At 41.6% G+C, this 18,630-nt stretch overlaps 1 protein-coding gene across 1 annotated transcript in view; it reads right to left on the bottom strand.

Annotated features, from left to right (window-relative positions):
• IQCH (IQ motif containing H) overlaps positions 1-18,630 on the bottom strand; it is a 144,057-nt gene that overhangs the window by 72,241 nt on the left and 53,186 nt on the right. The window contains exons 6-7 of the mRNA XM_056128076.1: positions 16,215-16,390; positions 3,596-3,787 (exon numbers count right to left, since the gene is read on the bottom strand). Coding sequence (XP_055984051.1) covers positions 3,596-3,787; positions 16,215-16,390 — 368 coding nt within the window. The remainder of the gene's footprint in view (positions 1-3,595; positions 3,788-16,214; positions 16,391-18,630) is intronic.

Raw genomic sequence — 18,630 nt, 5'->3', positions numbered from 1 at the left:
TGATCGTCGATTTGTTCGAGCGGGCCCAGTAACGTCTCCATTGGAGACTTTGTTGTTACTGTGTCTGGCATATCGAATACTCTCGGTAGCTCGCCGGGCTCTCCGAGAGGGACGGAGGAATAGAACTTGGGTCGGCCATGTTGGCCACGTGTAAGGCGAACGCCCTACCCGCTGTGCTATCGCTCCAGCCCATCTAATACTAATATATTAAATTACTCACAAGTCATACAGATGCACTAAATTACTTACAGTGGTTCCTATGAGTCACTGATGAGGCCATATGAATGAATGAATGTGCTCCTTTACTGTGGAGGTGTAGATGGCTCTAAGGCATTGATTCATCGTTCTCTTTTGTAATGGTGCATTTTGCTGACTTAGGTTGCAAGGAAGCAAAACAACAACTATGGTTTATTCAACCTTTCCTAAGCCTCAGCGACTTGAATGAGTGTCACCCCCTCCCCCTGCAGGCTGAATTTGGGTGATCCCACAAAATAATATCAAATGCCTATTAAAGTAGATCAAATAATAGGTAAAGTTAAACTAACCCTCGCTAAGGGTGAAAGTAGGAGATTATATTGCAACACTCAAGAGAAATTTCACTTTCCCTTTTCTTCTAATTGGCAAAATTGTGACTCCAAGACCTCACTGTGCATTGCATGCTCAGTTCCCAGAGTGACCTCATTGACCAAGGAGAGAGAAACCCAGAAGGAAAGTGCTTGAGCTCTTTGCACAGAGATACCATTCAATAAAGATCTCTTGCAAAACTGTTACCAATAACATCAAGGTCCACTAACCAAGCTCCCAGAATGAGAGATTTACTCTATAAGACAAGAGAAAAAGAAAATGCCACAAGGTCTCTGTGCCCAGAGTCTTTTGCAAGACTGTTCAGGACAGTATATTACACCTATGTGCGAGTGTTTTCTCTTACAAAAGTCTTTGCCCTGCTAAGTGAAAAGAAATGCCCTACGTGGGGAGGGAGCATTTTGAGAGTGCACAATTGTGGAGATTCATTAAACTTTAACAGGCATTTGAATGCCTACATGAAAGAACTCTCTGGAACTCATTGGTGGAGGTGGGTTTGGTGATCTCGCTGATAGGAAGTCACCATGGATACTTGTTGATGTTTATGGTGTAGTTTCGTTAGGGCCATCATGTAACATTTTGTTTGTCCTAAAATAACCGACCAGTCTAGAAGGATCTTTTAAGCATAACTACAGTTTTTCAGCATTTGTTGATTCTGTGACTTCGTTTGACATCTAAACTGCACCTGGGGAAATGACTCTCCTTTTGAATAGGTAGAAAAAGCATTGATCTTTATTGTCTCTCCTTGAATCTATGCTGAATCCAGTCTCCATCTAAAACCAATATCTGCAGTTGAGACAGGAAGGTCTCAAAACAGTTCCAATTTCCAGGAATAGAACTGTTTTTAATCTGTTGCCTACACGGTACCAATGAGAAAAATCATGGTATCGTGTCATAAACTGCTATGCAAATGATGCTATTTGTAAGTATTAACATAATTTAGTGCTTACAGTCATGTTCTCATTTCTAATAATTCTCCCAGAATGGAGTCTTTCTCTGGACTCTTAGCCTGCAGGATAGTCTTTCATCAAGAAGCTGAAATTTTTAATAACCTGCCAGCATATGTTTTGTATGTGCCAGGCTAGGCTTGATGACACATCATCTTCATTATCAAAAGAAACAGGTCTACCAACTGTAATAGGACATTAAAACATGCCTGTGCTCATAAAGTAATGCTTTGATGTCTAAATGCATGCCATTACGATGGTCCTCTGGAACAAAGGAGAATTTCTAGTCCTAAATTCTCAATAGCTCCACTCAATGGAGTTGCGGCTCACTTCAACTCAGAACATGCAAATCCATATTGAAGGCAAAGACCGACAATAAAAAGGGGCTTTTCAGAATGAGCTTTTAATTTTAGTTTTTACCTTCTGGTTAGAAGTTACGTGACTAAGTTCAGGTTTTAGACTAAACAAATTTTTGAATAATTATTGTCCTTTGTTAAATTTCCAGAAAAATGAATGAATTAGCCAAGGATTTCAGATATAATAGTATTAAACATAATGCCCAATGACAATTTAAAAGGGTCTAATGTAAAGTAATTGAAATTTTATAATTTCAAGTTTCTAAGTGCAATTCAGTCACATTTTAAAATATTTTAACATTTTAAAGTCAAAGTTTTCAAATTTATCATATTCTAGCTTTAGGAGAACTCTTTAAAAAAAACAATTATTTTTTGTTTGAAAATTGAAACCAGCAAATAGTTTTCACACTGACATTTCAATTTTTAAACAAGAAAAAGTCATACATTTTATGGTTTTCATCTTGGCAGTATTGCTTAAGAAAGAAAATTCTAAACCATATAAAAATCATGCTATTATATAAAACGCAATAACACTATAAAATCCGTTCAAAGAGAGCCCAAGGAAAACCTCTGTGGGCCTCAAAATTAAATACATTTTCCTTGTTATATTTTTTTTCTAGAAGAGTAATTCACTTTGGTGTCCTTTAAATAATATGTAAAAAGCTGGTCATGACAGGTACTGCATTTAGTCTGTTCACTGACAGAGGGGAAAGAAAAGCCCAGAATAGATCATTGGGAGAACAGTCACATTTGTCAAAGAGAACTCTCTCCTGACTGGTCTCTAGATTTATTCATCATTTCACTATCACGAGAAAAATGTAGTTCTCTCTTGTGTCCCTCTCTGTTTTCATCACTTGGGTGTTGATTCATAGACTGCTGTAGTGGGATCCTCAGAGCAGAGGCAAATCATGGCCATCCCAAACAGGGCAGGGAGGAATCAGTGAGAGGAATTAGGGCATCGTCCTAATCTGCTGTGCTTTTAGCAGGAGGCCAGCTGAAACAGAGATTTTGGGTTAAGAGCTGCCAGGCGAGTCTAGAAACAAAGTGACGCAGATTTTTAAAATTCTATTAAGGCTTATAAAATTAATTATTAAGAAGGTTTGAACTAGACTAAAAGTTGTACAATTCAACCTGCAGCCAACATGGATGGAAAAATCTACACACACTCACCCATTTATTAAAACTTCTTACCTATTGTTCAGCCTTTACTGGGAGATGTGGGGGCTGGGATTTTCTCAACATCTTGCAGGACTAATAGTTATCTCAATTTCCTTAAATCGTCTTCAAAACATATGACTGCTGGCAGAATGCTGTTAGGTTCCAGGGGAGAGCCATTCACTCTCTAGAATTTTTCTCTTGTGATAGATTACAACTACCTTAATGATAAAAGTTGCTAGAAGCCAATATCAAGACCAACTTGGCACAAATGATGAGATTTGTCATGCTATTTGACCATGCTAAAAAATGACTCCTCCTCATAATCAGTATAGTAATCTATTTGAAGACATTCATGAAGACATGCCGGGCCCAACAAGGAACATTTAAAACCACTTGGCCAACTCTACTTATTTCAAACAAAAGGACTTAGGCCCATGAAAGTCCAAATGACAGGCACATTGTTGGTAGGTGACATGGCTAGAATAAAGCAAGTGCTTCTGCCTTTCCTGTCTGCGCATGGCCATTGGGTTTATGCCACTATGGGACACTCACCTGTGCCCATTTTTTGTTCCAGTCTTCACTGCCGTACCTGCTACTCTCCTTTATGACCCACTTGTAGCACTTCAGGTGGGAAATAATGTCACAAAAGGCGATTCCATTTCCTCCAAATTCATAGTCCATTTTGAAGAGCCAGCGTTGGATATTCAGGTTGTCAACGATGAGCTGACTCAGCTTTTCTATCATCTGTGGGACCAAAGTCACAGCAGCATTTACTTGAGCTGACTTCCTAAGTTCTTAGTTATACAACATCAGGTTGGCTCAGGAGAGAGAGAGTGCTTATTATTGGCTCATTATTCTTTCTGGGACATATATGCTGGAAAGTCTGATTAAAAAGCTCAAATCCCGAAAATCATTTTGTGATCTAACGAGTAATTTTTCTGCAAAGCTGTACATTTCATTCCCCCCCCCCCCCATTAGCACTGTAGCATTGTCCTCCTGTTGTTCATCAATTTGCTCGAGCAGGCACCAGTAACATCTCCATTGTGGGACTTGTTACTATTTTTGGCATATTGAATATGCCACGGGGAGCTTGCCAGGCTCTGCCATGTGGGCGGGATACTCTCGGTAGGGCTCTCCAAGAGGGATGGAGGAATCAAACCCAGCTCGCCATGTGCAAGGCAAACACCCTACCTGCTGTGCTGTTGCCTCAGCCCACCCACCCTCATTAATATTTGTGAATGGGGTCTGGCCAGAGGCACAGCAGCAATTTTGGGGTATCTGGAAGTCTGAAGGCGCCATTAGGCTGCTGACGCACTCGCCTCACAGGTGCAGATTGACCTGCTGGCGGCACCATACCCCCGGAGTTTTGTTGAGCTTATAATTGCTAGAGCTTGTAAAACATTTCATCCCCCCTCATTAATATTCATGAATTTCATTTTTGGTAGGTTGAGTGTGTATTATTGTCCACTGTTGATTGATTATTATAGCTATCATATAAAGAAGAAAGATAAAGGAGATAAAGATATTTATGGAAGCAACTTCATGGAACACACACTTATCCTACATTTTTGCTGGAAACAGCATCTTATCATGATCACCTGGCCTTGATCACATCAAAGTTTTGTGGTCAAGAATTCAAATTTTAATATCAAAAGCATAATGATGGTGATAATAATATTAATAATATAGCAATAATAATAATATCTAGTATTACTGAGCTCTCAGAGGAGCCAGATCTTTGACTAAACTTTTTACATTTGTTTTCTCACTTATCATTCTCAAAACCCCATCAAGAAAACATAGCTATCAAGGGGCGGAGGAATAGCACAGCAGTAGGGCGTTTACCTTGCACGCAGCCAACATGGCCGACCCGAGTTCGATTCCTCCGCCCCTCTCGAGAGCCCGGCAAGCTACCGAGAGTATCTCGCCTGCACGGCAGAACCTGGCAAGTTCCCCGTGACGTATTTGATATGCCAGACACAGTAACAACAAAGTCTCCAATGGAGACGTTACTGGACCCACTCGAGCAAATCGATGAACAACGGGAGGGCCTTTACCTATATATACGTAAAGTACTGTGACTCAATGGATTTTAGTGATTTTCCCATGATCGCAGAATGCTGAGTAGCAGAGCCAACTCCATCCAGGTTCCTCTGATTCTTAAACCAGTGTTTATTCCCTATAAGATGCTGTGCGACAGCTTTTATTCTGTAGAAAGGTGGAGAAGAGTAAGGTGGATCAAGAAATCAGAAAAAGAACAAGAATATCAACTTTCTTTATAGTCAGTAAGTCATTAAAGATAATTTTGAATTGGACAAAAGTCTATAGCAAAATTGCTTCATTACAAGTAGTACTATCCTAGTATAGTTTTAGAGAAAAGTCACTCGATAGATCAAAAAATGATTTTTGGGGTTTGATCTTTAAATAAGGTAAAGGCCCTCCCGTTGATCGTCGATTTGCTCGAGCGGGCCCAGTAACGTCTCCATTGGAGACTTTGTTGTTACTGTGTCTGGCATATCGAATACTCTCGGTAGCTTGCCGGGCTCTCCGAGAGGGGCGGAGGAATCGAACTCGGGTCGGCCATGTTGGCCGCTTGTAAGGCGAACGCCCTACCCGCTGTGCTATTGCTCCAGCCAGTGTATACTTCACAGAAAGAAATAAACCAATATTTATGGTTTGCATGTTCTCTCCTTAGCCAACCTGATGTTGTTCTTGGCTAGTGTCTTCTGGGATTAAGGAGGGGCCTGAAACACTGAATCTCTTTTGAATAATTTTGCTTACGAATTGGATTGTTTTTAAACTAAGGAGAATATAAAAGCTCTCAATTATAGTTATGACGAACTTCATAGATGAAAGACAGTTTTTGTTAAAAAGGCACAATCTTTTCTCTTATTGTGGTCAGTGTTTTCATTGTTTGTTAGTTATGGGACCACACCTAGTGGTGCTCAGGGAAGCCATGCAGGGCAGGGATCAAACTCAGGGCTTCACACATGCAAGGCAGGTGGTTCTTTACCACTCAGCCACATTCCTAGCCCTGTCGTCTGTTCTTGAGCTGTTTTTCTCAGCAAATTATCCTATTGGAGATGTTACACTCCGCAGGAATATGAAAGTGATATCAAAATGGACATATTTGGGGTCCTCAGAAGACCTGTGAAACCATGAGGCCTTCCATCAGGGCAAGAGTGGAATTCCCTTCATTGCCTAATTATCATGTGATGTCTGTGGAAACTTTTTGGGTGTTTAAATGACATGTCCTCCTTCTGTATATTATATGGTCATGACAGCAACCTGGGAAGCTTTTCAAACACTTCTTCCAAAGTTACTTCCCTTCTTTTTGCAATGCTAAATTGAAAGGATAGAGTCTGTGTGTAATCATAGATGCTATGATTTTGCTCTGATAGAATCATAAGTTGTAGAAGGGCTGGAGCCATTGGACAGCGGGGAGGGTGTTTGCCTTGCTCACGACTGACCCGGATTAGATACCCAGCATCCCAGGTGGTCCCCTGAGTACTGCCAGGAGTAATTCCTGAGTGCACAGCCAGGAGTAAGCCCTGAGCATTGCTGGGTGTGATCCAAAAAGCAGAAAAAAAACATAAGTTGCAGGACTGTTCATGGGCCTTGGCACGTTAATATTTAATAAAACCTTTTTGATAGTGCAAGGAAAGGATTCCTGGCATGAATGTTTTCTTTAAAATGCTATATTTGGGTCTGGTGTGTATTTGGGGGTTTTAACTCCTAGCAGAATTATTATCGTTGCTTCCAAATCCTATTATTTGTTGCTTCTGAGAATCCTATAAACGGGTGTCTGTTGATGGATCCCCTACAGTAATGAAAAGGATCAATAGTATTGTAAAGACTGCACCACTAGAAAGAATTATGTGCTATCTTTAAGTGAAAATTGAACAGTGCTTTAAAATAGCATCGCTGTTTTTGATTATTTAACCAAAGCTGTCAATATTTCATATGGAGCACAGGCCAGAAAGAGAACTTGCTTGGTTACTTTATGGATCCAAACAGGAAATACTCACTGTGCTCAGGCTAGAGTTAAAAAATTAATCATAACCCCAATGACTTCACGCTATTTCCATTCATTCATCATTTATCTGTTTGCATATGTCTTTTCAAAAGATATATAAATGTCCATCATCCCATACTGGTACAGGGCAGCAAATGAAAGATGATCATTGCTAAAATCTAATGGATAGTCAGGACTATTTATTAACTTAAATTGAAATAATCACAACTTTCTTTCACCAGCTTTAAGTTTATGATGCACATCAGTAAAAAGCTGGTGTTATTGATTCATCACCATCTGCAAACTCAAGATGCTGATGTGCTGAGGTGAATAGAAAAGGAAGTGTTTATCTGGAAAAATCCCTATGGAGTGCTTTAATTCCTGATTTTTTCCCTTCTTTTCCCTTCCATCCCCCCTCCCATGCTATCCTCTTCTTTTCCCATATTCCCCTCTTCCCTCTCTCTCTCCTAACCCCTACCCCACCTCCTAGATCAAGAGCCTCACACATGTAAGGCAAATGCTCTATTGCTGAGCTATATATCCAGCCCAGGACTTCAATTTCGAAAACCTCAGAAGTATATTTTCCAAACAGACTAGAGCCCAGTTATTTATTGGGATACAATTTTCACCTGCCGTAGGAGAAATGACATTCCTCAAGTCTGCTCTGCCTACCAGGAAGAATTTAATCCTGCTTCTGAAAACTAACCGGAGAGGGAGGTTTCATCATGTTAAATACTCCAGCATCTTTAACCACAATCAACATATAAAGTTCAAAAATATTTCCTAGCAAGGATTGCCTGAGTCCCCGAGAGTAAAGATGACAGCAAGATCCAAGAGAAATACTGCACATTTGAAAGCTTCAAAGATCTTTTGCTGGAAAGTTACACATGAAATTGTGTTGTTTAGCATTTCATGGGTCGAGATGTGGCTCAGGTGGCACAACAGGTGACTGGCTTGTGTGAGGCTCTGGGTTCGATCCCTGGTACCAGGGACCAAACCACTAGAGCACCAACCAGTGTGGCTCCCACCTCGAACCAAAAATGAAAAAGGAAAAGGGAAATTTTTCTCACTGTATTAAGAACACCAGTTAAGTCTTCCACTAAAAGCTAAAGCTGAGCTATTTTATTGTCTTCCATTGCAGTGAAGGTTAATGGTAAAGGAAGAGATGGCATGCCAATTGCCAATTCCGTGCAGATTTTCTCCTCCACAATTGCATGCATCTTTCCCAGATTCTGCCACTTTTCTCTCTCTCTCTCTCTGTGTGTGTGTGTGTGTGTGTGTGTGTGTGTGCTGCACTCTCAATACTCAGGGTTTACTCCTGCCTCTGCATTCAGGGATCACTCCTGCAGGGCTTAGGGGACCATATGGCATGCTGGGGATCAAACCCAGGTTGGCCACCTGCAAGGCAAGTGCCCTACCCACTGTTCTATCTCTCTGGCCCCTTGTTTAATTTTCTTTATTGTGAAAATATATATATAGTTCAATGGGAAAATATCTGAAACAACTCATTCAAAGATCCTTTCTGGTAACTTAATGTGAGAGTTTTTCAAATATCTGGAGCCTCACGTAGTTACGGGAAGAATGCAGGACAATTGACCTGGTCCCAGCAGAACCCAGAGCAGATTCTTTTAGTCTTAGAGCTATTTCACTTCCCCTTTTCTTCCTGCCACTTCTCCTTTGTGAGAAACCAAAGGCTCCCCTGGACCCCTCTTTTCTGTTTAAGAGAATCATCTTGTCTGCTGCTCTCTACCATCGTCCTCTATAACTTGAGCCAGCAGAAAAACTCCCTCCAGACCTTCCCAGCCACCTCTGCTACATCTCTTGGGAGCCCACTAAATGACTGACTAGCTATTATAATAAAGAACACATCCACGGGGGCGGGGGGGAGGTGGGCTAGAGAGATAGTACAATGGATAGGGCATTTTGCTTATTTTGCTTTGCATGTGACGGACCTGGGTGCAACCCCAGCATCTCATACAATCTCCCAAGCCCATCAGGAGTGAGCACAGAGCCTGGAATAAGCCCTCAGCACCAGGTGTGACTCCCCAAACAAAATAAAAACAAGAACCCATCCATGTTCAGGCATGGTTAGTCTGTTAAGAGATTCTTCAGTGTCTTCATCTAAACAAATCAATAGAAAGCTACAGCAATTTTTGGGAGAACATGAAGATACTTTGAAACAGGAAGGCCTTGGAGGTATATCCCACTGGATTCACTCAAGTGATCCACACATGTCTTGCCGAAGACCTGAAGTTGGGGCTGGAGCGATAGTACAGTGGGTAAGTCATTTGCCTTGCATAGCGCCGACATGAGTTCAACCTCCGGCATCCCATATGGTCCCACAAGCACCGCCAGGAGTAATTCCTAGGTGCAGAACCAGGAGTAACCCCTGAGCATTGCAGAGTGAGACCCCCCCAACCAAAAAAAAAAAAAAAAAAGAAGACCTTAAATTGCCTGAAAGCCAAGAAGATGCAAAAATCTTTGAAGAAGCCTTCCCTTTGTATCCCACATACCTGCTGGAAGTTATAGATACTGTGTGCTCCAGGAGGGGATGGGACATGGGCGCTCTCAAAGACCGGTTTACTTCCAGACTTGGTGTTGTAAAGGTGAGCGAGTGCCGGCTCGGAAGCCAGAATGGGAACATCCAAAATATCCGCGATGGCCAAATCATCTTTGTGGATGAAACCACTGACGATGTAGGCCTCCCTTCCTTGAATGAGATTCTTTATTCTTTTGATCGCCTTGGGGCTGTACAAGAGAAGAGTCGCCAGGCACATATGTTGCTTCTGTGGGGGGAGAGCATATTATTCTTGTTAAAAGGTGTTTTTTTTTCTGGTCCACACACCTAATTTATAATGTTGTGCACCATAAATGCATTATTAATAGCGGGTTGGGTTATGACCTATTCTGTTGTTTAGCAGTTTAAATTGATAAAAGCCGTTGTGGTGCCACGCTATAATCGCTCACATCTTTAGTGTGTTGGAAATAGGCTCACTGGGAATAGAACTAATTACTACACATCTGTATTTATTTGATCCACGTGGAATTATCCTTCTGTCAGAAGGAAAAAAAGCTGGCGGCCGTTGGATAATAGTGATTCATCTCTGCAACACTTCTGGCATGGTTTAACACTAAAGCGTCTGGAAAATCAATACCAAAAAAAAAATAAAGGAAGAAGAAGAAGAAACACCCCCCTCATCATCTTTACTCTGCAGGACCCCTGAAATGACTCAGTGCGGGGAAAAGACATCCGACTTGATACTGCTTTCCCAAGTTCAACCGCAAAGTCCGTTTTAGACCCTGTTTACTTTTAGAATAATTATCATGGCCAACAAGCTCTGGATTTGTTAGTGGAAAAAATCCTTGAAAATGTCAAGGATATTTTCAAAACTCAAATTCATAGCCCAATGGAAACTTGTCTCATGTTGAACACTTTAGACCCAGTTCACCAGTACACGTGATTGTCAATTCATTAAATCAGAATTCTGGCGTGTCTCATGTGGAGGCAGAGAACAGAGTGGTCAGTTTGGCCTACGCCCAAAGTAACACAATCTGTTTCTGCACTTAAGGGATGAAGATGCAAATGAGTGTGGTGAGCACATAACTAAGACAAGGCAGAAAAGGGCTTGGAAATACTACATGGGAGGGAGCAGAGGGCATAGCTGACCGGGAGAGATAAAAATGCAAATTGCATCACCCAAACACACACAAAATAATTTGAAAGGATTAATCCTGCAATTAGTACAATAGCCAATATATGAAAATAACCCAAATACACAACCATAGGATCTAGAAGTTGTGGTCTATATACACAGTGGAATACTATGCAGCTCTAAGAAAGAATAAAATCATGCAGGTAGCTTGATGTGGATGAACTAGAGGATTTCATGATGAGTGAAGTTAGTCAAGGAAAGGGAAAGACACAGAATGACCTCTCTCACTGTGGTACTTAAAGATACACAGCAAGGGAGCAACAGAGAGCCAAAAGCAACACAATGGGAGACTCCATCCATACCACTGAGTTGGGGGGTTGTTGAAAGGGAGGAGTCTTGGGATCCTGGGGAGAGGGAGTTGGGTGCACTGGTGATGTTGGAATTATATGCACAGGAAACCACCAATATCAGTATCAGTACTGTAAATCAAAGAACTTCAACTGAACCCAGATCTTGTGCACACAAGGTGTGCACTTTTCTGACAAGTTACATCCGTGGCCAAGAAAACTCTCTTTCAAGTGTAACACTGTTAATAAAATACCAAGTGCTTGTGTCACCAAGGATGTTGTAAATTAGCATCCATTTCCCCGATTCTGGTCAAACCACTCAGTATGGCAAAGAATGTGGGGAAATCTCAGTCAGGACTTGGGGAATGAGAGGCAGCAGGCTGACAACCCTTGAGTAACTGCTGAATTTGGGAGTTAGATACTCATGAGGGGTTCGGTCCTGTATGTGATCCCCAACTTACAAAGGGATATAGAACAGGGAATCTTCAGAAGCCTTCATGCCAGCACTCAAATAAAGGAGCATTTGGAGGGAGTCCATCAAGCTCTGTAGTAACTTTCTCTTTAAAGTCATAGGTCTCAGCTGGGCAATGGCACAAAGGGCTAGAGCACAGGCTGTGCATGCAGGAGCCCTGGTTCAGCCCAGGCACCACCTGGTCCTCTGAATACCACTGGGAGTGACCCCTGGTCCTCAGACACTGAGCTGGGAGTAACCACTGACCACTACTGGCTATGCCTCCTTCCACCAAGCCCCCCAAATGACCCATAACTCTTCTGAGCTTATTGTTGAATGGGTAAAGAGTCTAATTACGATGTTGAAAAAGTTTTGAAAATAAGACATTGACAAAAGATGTGAATGCAGTCAATGCCCTGGAAATGTACACTTAAAATGGTTTGGAATGGTAAATTTTTATTTGTATATCTAGGAAATATTTAAATTTTATTTTACATATATATATTATCTGTATGTGTGTGTGTGGGGGGGTGTTCCCAAGTGATGTTGAAGGGACCAAGGGATCGCTCCTAGCCATACTTGAACAATGGGCTGATGGTTCAGGGACCAAGGATGTGGCTCAGGATCTGTGGTTCTGGGGACGACCAGGGACCTGGCAATGTTCAGGTTATGTGATGCCAGTGATCAAACCTGGACAGAAGACCTGCACGCACTCTATCTCCCAACCCCTGTTAATGTGTGTTTTACCCATACATCACACCAAGGGAAAGGACAAAAAATAAGATTTCCATTAACCAGGGTCTTCACATGATGCACCCTGTGATCCTTTACCACAAAGTGTCCCCTTTCTTTCTTTTTGGGTCACACCTGGTGATGCACAGGGGTTACTCCTGACTCACTCAGAAATTATTCCTGGCGGTGCTTGGGGGGACCATATGGGATGCTGGGAATAGAACCCGGGTCAGCCACGTGCAAGGCAAATGCCCTACCCGCTGTGCTATTGCTCCATCCCCAAGTGTCCCTTTCTTAATGCCCCCTACAGTTATGAAATATGCCCTTTGTCTCATCATTGGAGTTGGTTTTCAAACCCTGCTTCTGCACCTCCAAGTTTGATATAGGATGGTAGCATTTGTGACTGTGTTTCCCTTCAGACCATCCCTGTTTTCCTTACTTATTTAACTTCTTTTCTTTACCCATAAATTATTCCAGTAAGGAAATTGCATATGTAAAAATATATAGCTATCTGGGAGAATATCTTTGGATTACAATGTGATTTAGGATTACCATGTACACGGGGATTCCAAAGCAGGCCACAAAAGGGTCAGTTCTCAGATGAAGTTGACAGGATTGGTACATTCTGATATGCATCTCGCTGGACTTGTGGAACACAGTTCCGAAGCAGTTCAGCTTTCAGAGAAGGGGAAATGGAGGTTCACATGGTTTGCCCCACATCACGTACACAAGGAGTAAACAACAAAGCAAGATTCATTGCCAGGGTTTGCAGGTGGCATGCCACAGCAGGTACAATTTCTCCCGTTTCGCAGACTGAATAGTGAAGCTCGGGTCAGCCTACGAGGTTAGTTGGAGGGACGGCAGATCTCCTGCACAATCTAGTGGAAGCAGTCTGAGCATATTTCCCACAAAGGGTGGGCACAGCACAACCTTCTTTTTGTTTGCTTACCTTGATTGGCAAGTGCTCCCTCTCAGTTGTGATAGTTGTCAGGATGTGTATCTGAGTCTCTAGGCAAAATGGGATTCAATTCCATGGGTACTTGTAAAGTTTGCGTGTGAGTGAATGGCAGAGCACAGTACTGACCATAGTTTTGTTGTTGTTCTGACTTATAGGACCACACCGGGTGATGCTCAGGGATGACTCCTGGCTCTGCTCTCAGGGATCACTTCTGTGGGGGACTATATGGGGTGCTGGGGATCGAACTCAGCTCAGCTACATGCACGGAAAGCATCCTCTCTGCTGTACTATCACTGCAGCCTGTCTTGGGCATAGTTCCTATGTCACTATTTACAGAAACTCAGTTTTAATACATCAGGCAGGGCTTAACACAGGTGACAAAAATCTAAAATGTGCTTAAATCTGTAGTGCTATAATTACATGTAATTTATCATGACAAAAAAAACCTTTTTTTTTAACCCGAGGCACTGTTTTGGAAGTCTTGAACAATAACGTGTTTTAATGTTCAAAACCAGAAATGATTACTTCATTTTGTTTGTTTGTTTGTGGGTCACACCCAATGGTGCCCAGAGGCCATTCCTAGGGTGCCTGAAGGTGCCTGGATCACTCCAGGAGGTGCCTGGAAAACCAAGCAGTGCCCAGGGAATGAATGGAGCAACGTATGTGCTCCAGCCCTCTGAGCTATCTCCTCTGCCAAGTGATGACTCTATAAGAACGCTTTTTTATCGTTGCAGACTCAAGCACTGTATAGTAACTCTGAAAAATATACAAACAGACTTTTGGCACATTGGGAAAAAAATCTCCTCAAAGCTATCCATTTGAATGAAAATCAGCACCGATACAATCTTTCGAACCCATTAAAAAGAAATAAAGCAATATCTAAAAGGCGCAGGAACGGATTTGCGAGTTGGTCTAAGTTTTGTATTTTAAAAACTTGATTGCCTATGCATGATTAATTACTCAAATAATTTAAACATGAACAATGTGAATTCTTAACTACCAACTGAAGACATTCCCTACTTATTTCTGTTCTCAAAGATGCAAACCTAGATGACAAATCTAACCCCAGGCAACTCACTACTGCGAGTGCTAACTATGGTCTTACTGATCAGACATTTCAAAGATGAACAGAGGATCCAAAAAGTAAAGGCCTCTTGAGGTCAAGGTCACAAGGTCATTCATGTGCAAAGCCGAAAAGATTTTAATTCATGATCCATGTTCTGGGGTCAATTTTAGCTTATATTCTGGCTTCACTAGTGACCTTTTTGTTTTTGCTTTCGGGCCACACCTGGTGGTGCTCAGAGCTCACTCTTGGCTTTGCTCAGGAATCACTCCTGGCAGGGCTTGGAGGACCATATGGGGTGTCAGGGATGGGTCAGTCCCACTCAAGGCAAGTGCTGTACTATCTTTTCCAGCCCCTACTAGTAACTTGGGACTAGAAAGCAAATCTTGCTTCCCTTAGCTATACAAGGAGATTCTGTTCCATTGCAATGTTCTAAGAATCAGAGGAGAAAATATGGTCAAGAGGTGCCAATGGGCGGGGGGGGGCGGTGAGCAGAGCAACAGCTCAGTAGGTAAGGTGCTTACCCTGCATATGGCCAACCCGGGTTCTATTCTTGATACCCCATATGGTTCCCTGAGCCTGCCAAGGTGATCCCAGAGTCCAGAGCCAGGAGCAAGTCCTGAGCACTGCTGGGTATAGCCCCAAGACAACAATAAAAAAGGGGGGGACAATGAAAGAGTGCTGATCAGGGTAGTTTGGGGGAGAACAGTGAAGAATCCAATTTTGAAAAACTAAAATCCTTATCTTGGTAGCAAAGAGTCAAAGCTGAGAACAACGTATTGAGTATACTACCCAAGAAATGCTCTGTAGAAACACTGGTGCAATTCTCCCCAGCCTGATGGGTCTTTTCTCATTTCCTCTCCTCCCCAGCACCCCACACGCTATCCTTCTCCCATTATCCCCCATTACTTTTTGTCTTATCACATGCATCTGAAGGGTGGTAGCTGAACACATTCATTTCTCCTATTAAAGCATGCGATGAGTTTCTCTAGTAATAGAGGGTTGGCGTGGGTGTTACCCACTTTTGGATGAACTATCAACAGATTCACTATGCCCACCTTATGCCCCCCAAAGTCTCCTAAAAACTGAACAGTCCATGATTTATTAAAACGTTGATTGTTTAACATGGGAAGTTTTAATTGTTGAAAATGTGGGGCCAGAGTGATTGTAGGATGGGTAGGGCACTTGCCTTGCATGTTGCTGACCCAGATTTGATCCTTGGCACCCATAGGCTTCCCTGGGCCGGCAAGGGTGATCCCAGAGTACAGGCCCAAGAGTAATTCCTGAACACCACTGACTGTAGCACAAAAGCCAAAACCAAAATAAAACCAAAAACTTAGAGAAATTCACTTCAAACCATCACTGCCTTGATATACTCTTCCCATAGTTCCTTAAATTTTCTAAAGCTTTTGTCTAGGGATGGGATTCCACTCACAATTCATTTCATTCATTATGCCACCAGTACAAGTTTAGAAAAACCTGGCCTTGTTCATTGAGAATCATGATGCAGTAAATCAGGCCAATCCCCCTGAGTGGAGGTGGGGTGGGGGACATGGAGTAATAAGGAACAGAAAATAGGGTCCCTGGTCTAGAATCTGTCCATAACTCACTTTGTGATCCAAGGCAAGCCCAGTCTTTGGTGTACTCCACAGAGACTTGAGGAAAAAACAATCTGCAGGTGTTGTAAATTTACCTACTTGGTGGTACCACCATCACTGCAATTAGGCTTCTGCTATGGAGAAACTGGTCAGGGGTAGTAGTTCTGCCCCCTGAAAGTCTGAAAGTTAAATTGGGATATTTATTTCCTACAGTCCAACTAGTATTCTAATCAGTAAAGCTGTTAAACTTGCAATAATATTTCACTGGTGTGTACCAGAGCATCGCAAGTTATAAAATTTCCAATTTAATTTTACAGCATCCCTGAAGCCATAGTAATTAGAAGACAAACTCACAGTAAAGATGTTGATGGCTTCAGGGGTGATGATTTTGAACCTGTCCTGCAGGTCAGTTCTGTCCTCAAGGTTCCCTGATTTGACAGCTGCCTGGAGACTCAAGATTTTTTTGTAGTATAGCAGTAAGTCCTCTTTCATTTCCTGGGAGGAGACGTAGATGACGGTCACGTTGGCATCTGGAACAACAGGCACAATGTTAATTACTGGTCCAGAGGCTTGTGGCATTAGGGAATCTAGCACTGGGTGTATTTTACACCCTTTCAAATGAAGAGCATATTCCAAACCCATCCCAAAGTTCATCTAGATGGGTTCTGTACAAATCTTAGCAATTTAACCAGATTTTTTTTCTTTGGTATGTTAGCATGCCTCTAAAGAAAACATACCACCACCGAGAGTCTGCACAATGATTTCTTCAAAAGGGGCTTTGTGTGGTGTCCCTCTTCAAATAATACCTAGGGATTTGGGTCCAGAACTTTTAGTAACATCTATGGAAATTGCGTGCTGCTTTAACATTTTATCCCATTAACTTCAATAAATTATAAAACTGAGCTATTAACTCTAGAAAGCCAATAAAATTGCACTTTCTTATTCTGCTCGGACCTGTAGGGCCAATCCAGGGCATGTTTTGTATTGGTCCAAATAAGTAATTATTTCAGGAAACCAATCTTTTTCCTGCCCCATTCCCAAAGCAGACAATATTACTCCAATAGTAATCTATTATTAAAATAGTGATCTAACACAAAATCATCTAATGAATCTTGACTTAAAGGAAATGCTGCCTTAATCTAATATTATCCTCCTTCTCATTTTAATTTTTTTTTTGAGTCATACCCAGTGTTGCTAAAGGCTGGTGGCACTCTGAGGACAGTACCTCCTCCTACACACAAGACATGTGCTCCAGCCCTTTGAGTTGTCTCCACAACACTGACTGTTCTTTTTGTACTTCCTATTATGACCATAGAAAGAAATCCTAGTAAAATATGGACTAGTGAGATGAGATTGTCTGATTCGAGGCTGCAAAATACTGTTGGGAGTGTGGACAGGAAATCAGTAGATGTGGAGTCACCTGGCAATGTTCAGTGGTCACTCATAGAAGAGGGCCCTGAGGGGTATGTGGTGGCAGGGATCAGAACTGGGCCCCTCACAGCCCTTTGAGCTGTCTCTCTCCCAGAATACACTTCTTGGGAACAATTCCTATGTTACAAATGGTGACAAATCATATTACTAATTTCCTCTCTCCTCTCCATTTCTGGCAAAGGAATTCTATCAGTAGTTTTCGTCTCTACTAGTAGTGTGACGTGATTTTGAATCTCCAAATGTTCAGGACTGATCGACAGTCCTTTTGGAAAGGAACTGATATTGAAGATGAACGTTCTTTGATTGCTGGTCAATACCAATCATTCTTTTACTTAACTTGCTGAGGAATGGAAAATACCTGTCTTTCCCCTTTCCATCTGACACCCGGCTTCCCAGCCAACATCTGAGTGACTAGACTCACCAACACGGTGGGGTTTTCTTTGTTCCTACTGAATAAGCAGAAAAGTCAGCATCCTTTACTAGGAATTCACAGAATGAAAAAGACAATTGCTTAAGCCTTCCCACAAAATCACTGCTGATTTCCCTAACGCCTTTGTATTTTTATTTTATATGTATGTGCTTTAGATCTTCTGTTCCTAAGCCTTCCTTATTCCTCTGGGATAATGATTTTGTTTTGGTGGATATCCTGCTTTTAACCTGGTATTCCTGAACTTTCATTATTCCTCTGGGATAATGAAATGTCTCTGGGAGAGATCTTGCTACTTCGTGCCTAGGCGAAGCAAAGGCACCAAAGTCCATCATCTCTCAAAAACTTTTATATTAGCAAGATTTTCTGCTCAGGTAGATGCTGGCTGAATTATTGACATATTTAAAGTTGGAGCCTTGTAAAGTAATGAGAATCTTTTGTAAAGAAATTCTTTTGGTAATGGCATGTGCTATATATAGAAGGGTATATAAAAAGCTGAAGAAAAAACTAATTCAAATAAATTAGAGCAAAGTCTGCCCTCTGCTGCACTCCAGTGGCTTCCACCCTGTCAGGCTTTTAAGTTGAAAAAGCTCAGCATTAACAAATCAATCATGAGTCATTAAAAAAATTTTTTTTCAATGCTGAAAAACAATCTTAGTGCCTAAAAAACAATATTAGTGCCTAGATAATAGATTAAAGCAATTACATTATTATTATTTTAGGACACTGTAAATTTTTAGTACTGATGTATTTTTGTTACCAAATGGCATTTATAAAATAATAATGATGCTGAAATATATATGAATCACGTAAAGTATGTCATTCCAGGGAGCCGACTAAGTTGGCCATTGGTAGTTTGGAAATTCTTCCTTATTTTGCTTAAACAAGGGCCAAAACAATTATATTTTAACT

This window comes from Sorex fumeus, unplaced genomic scaffold (assembly GCF_029834395.1).
Source record: "Sorex fumeus unplaced genomic scaffold, SorFum_2.1 ptg000063l, whole genome shotgun sequence".
NCBI classification, from domain to species: domain Eukaryota; kingdom Metazoa; phylum Chordata; class Mammalia; order Eulipotyphla; family Soricidae; genus Sorex; species Sorex fumeus.
Note: the sequence above shows the minus strand (reverse complement) of the source record. Positions and strands in the feature narration are given on the sequence as shown.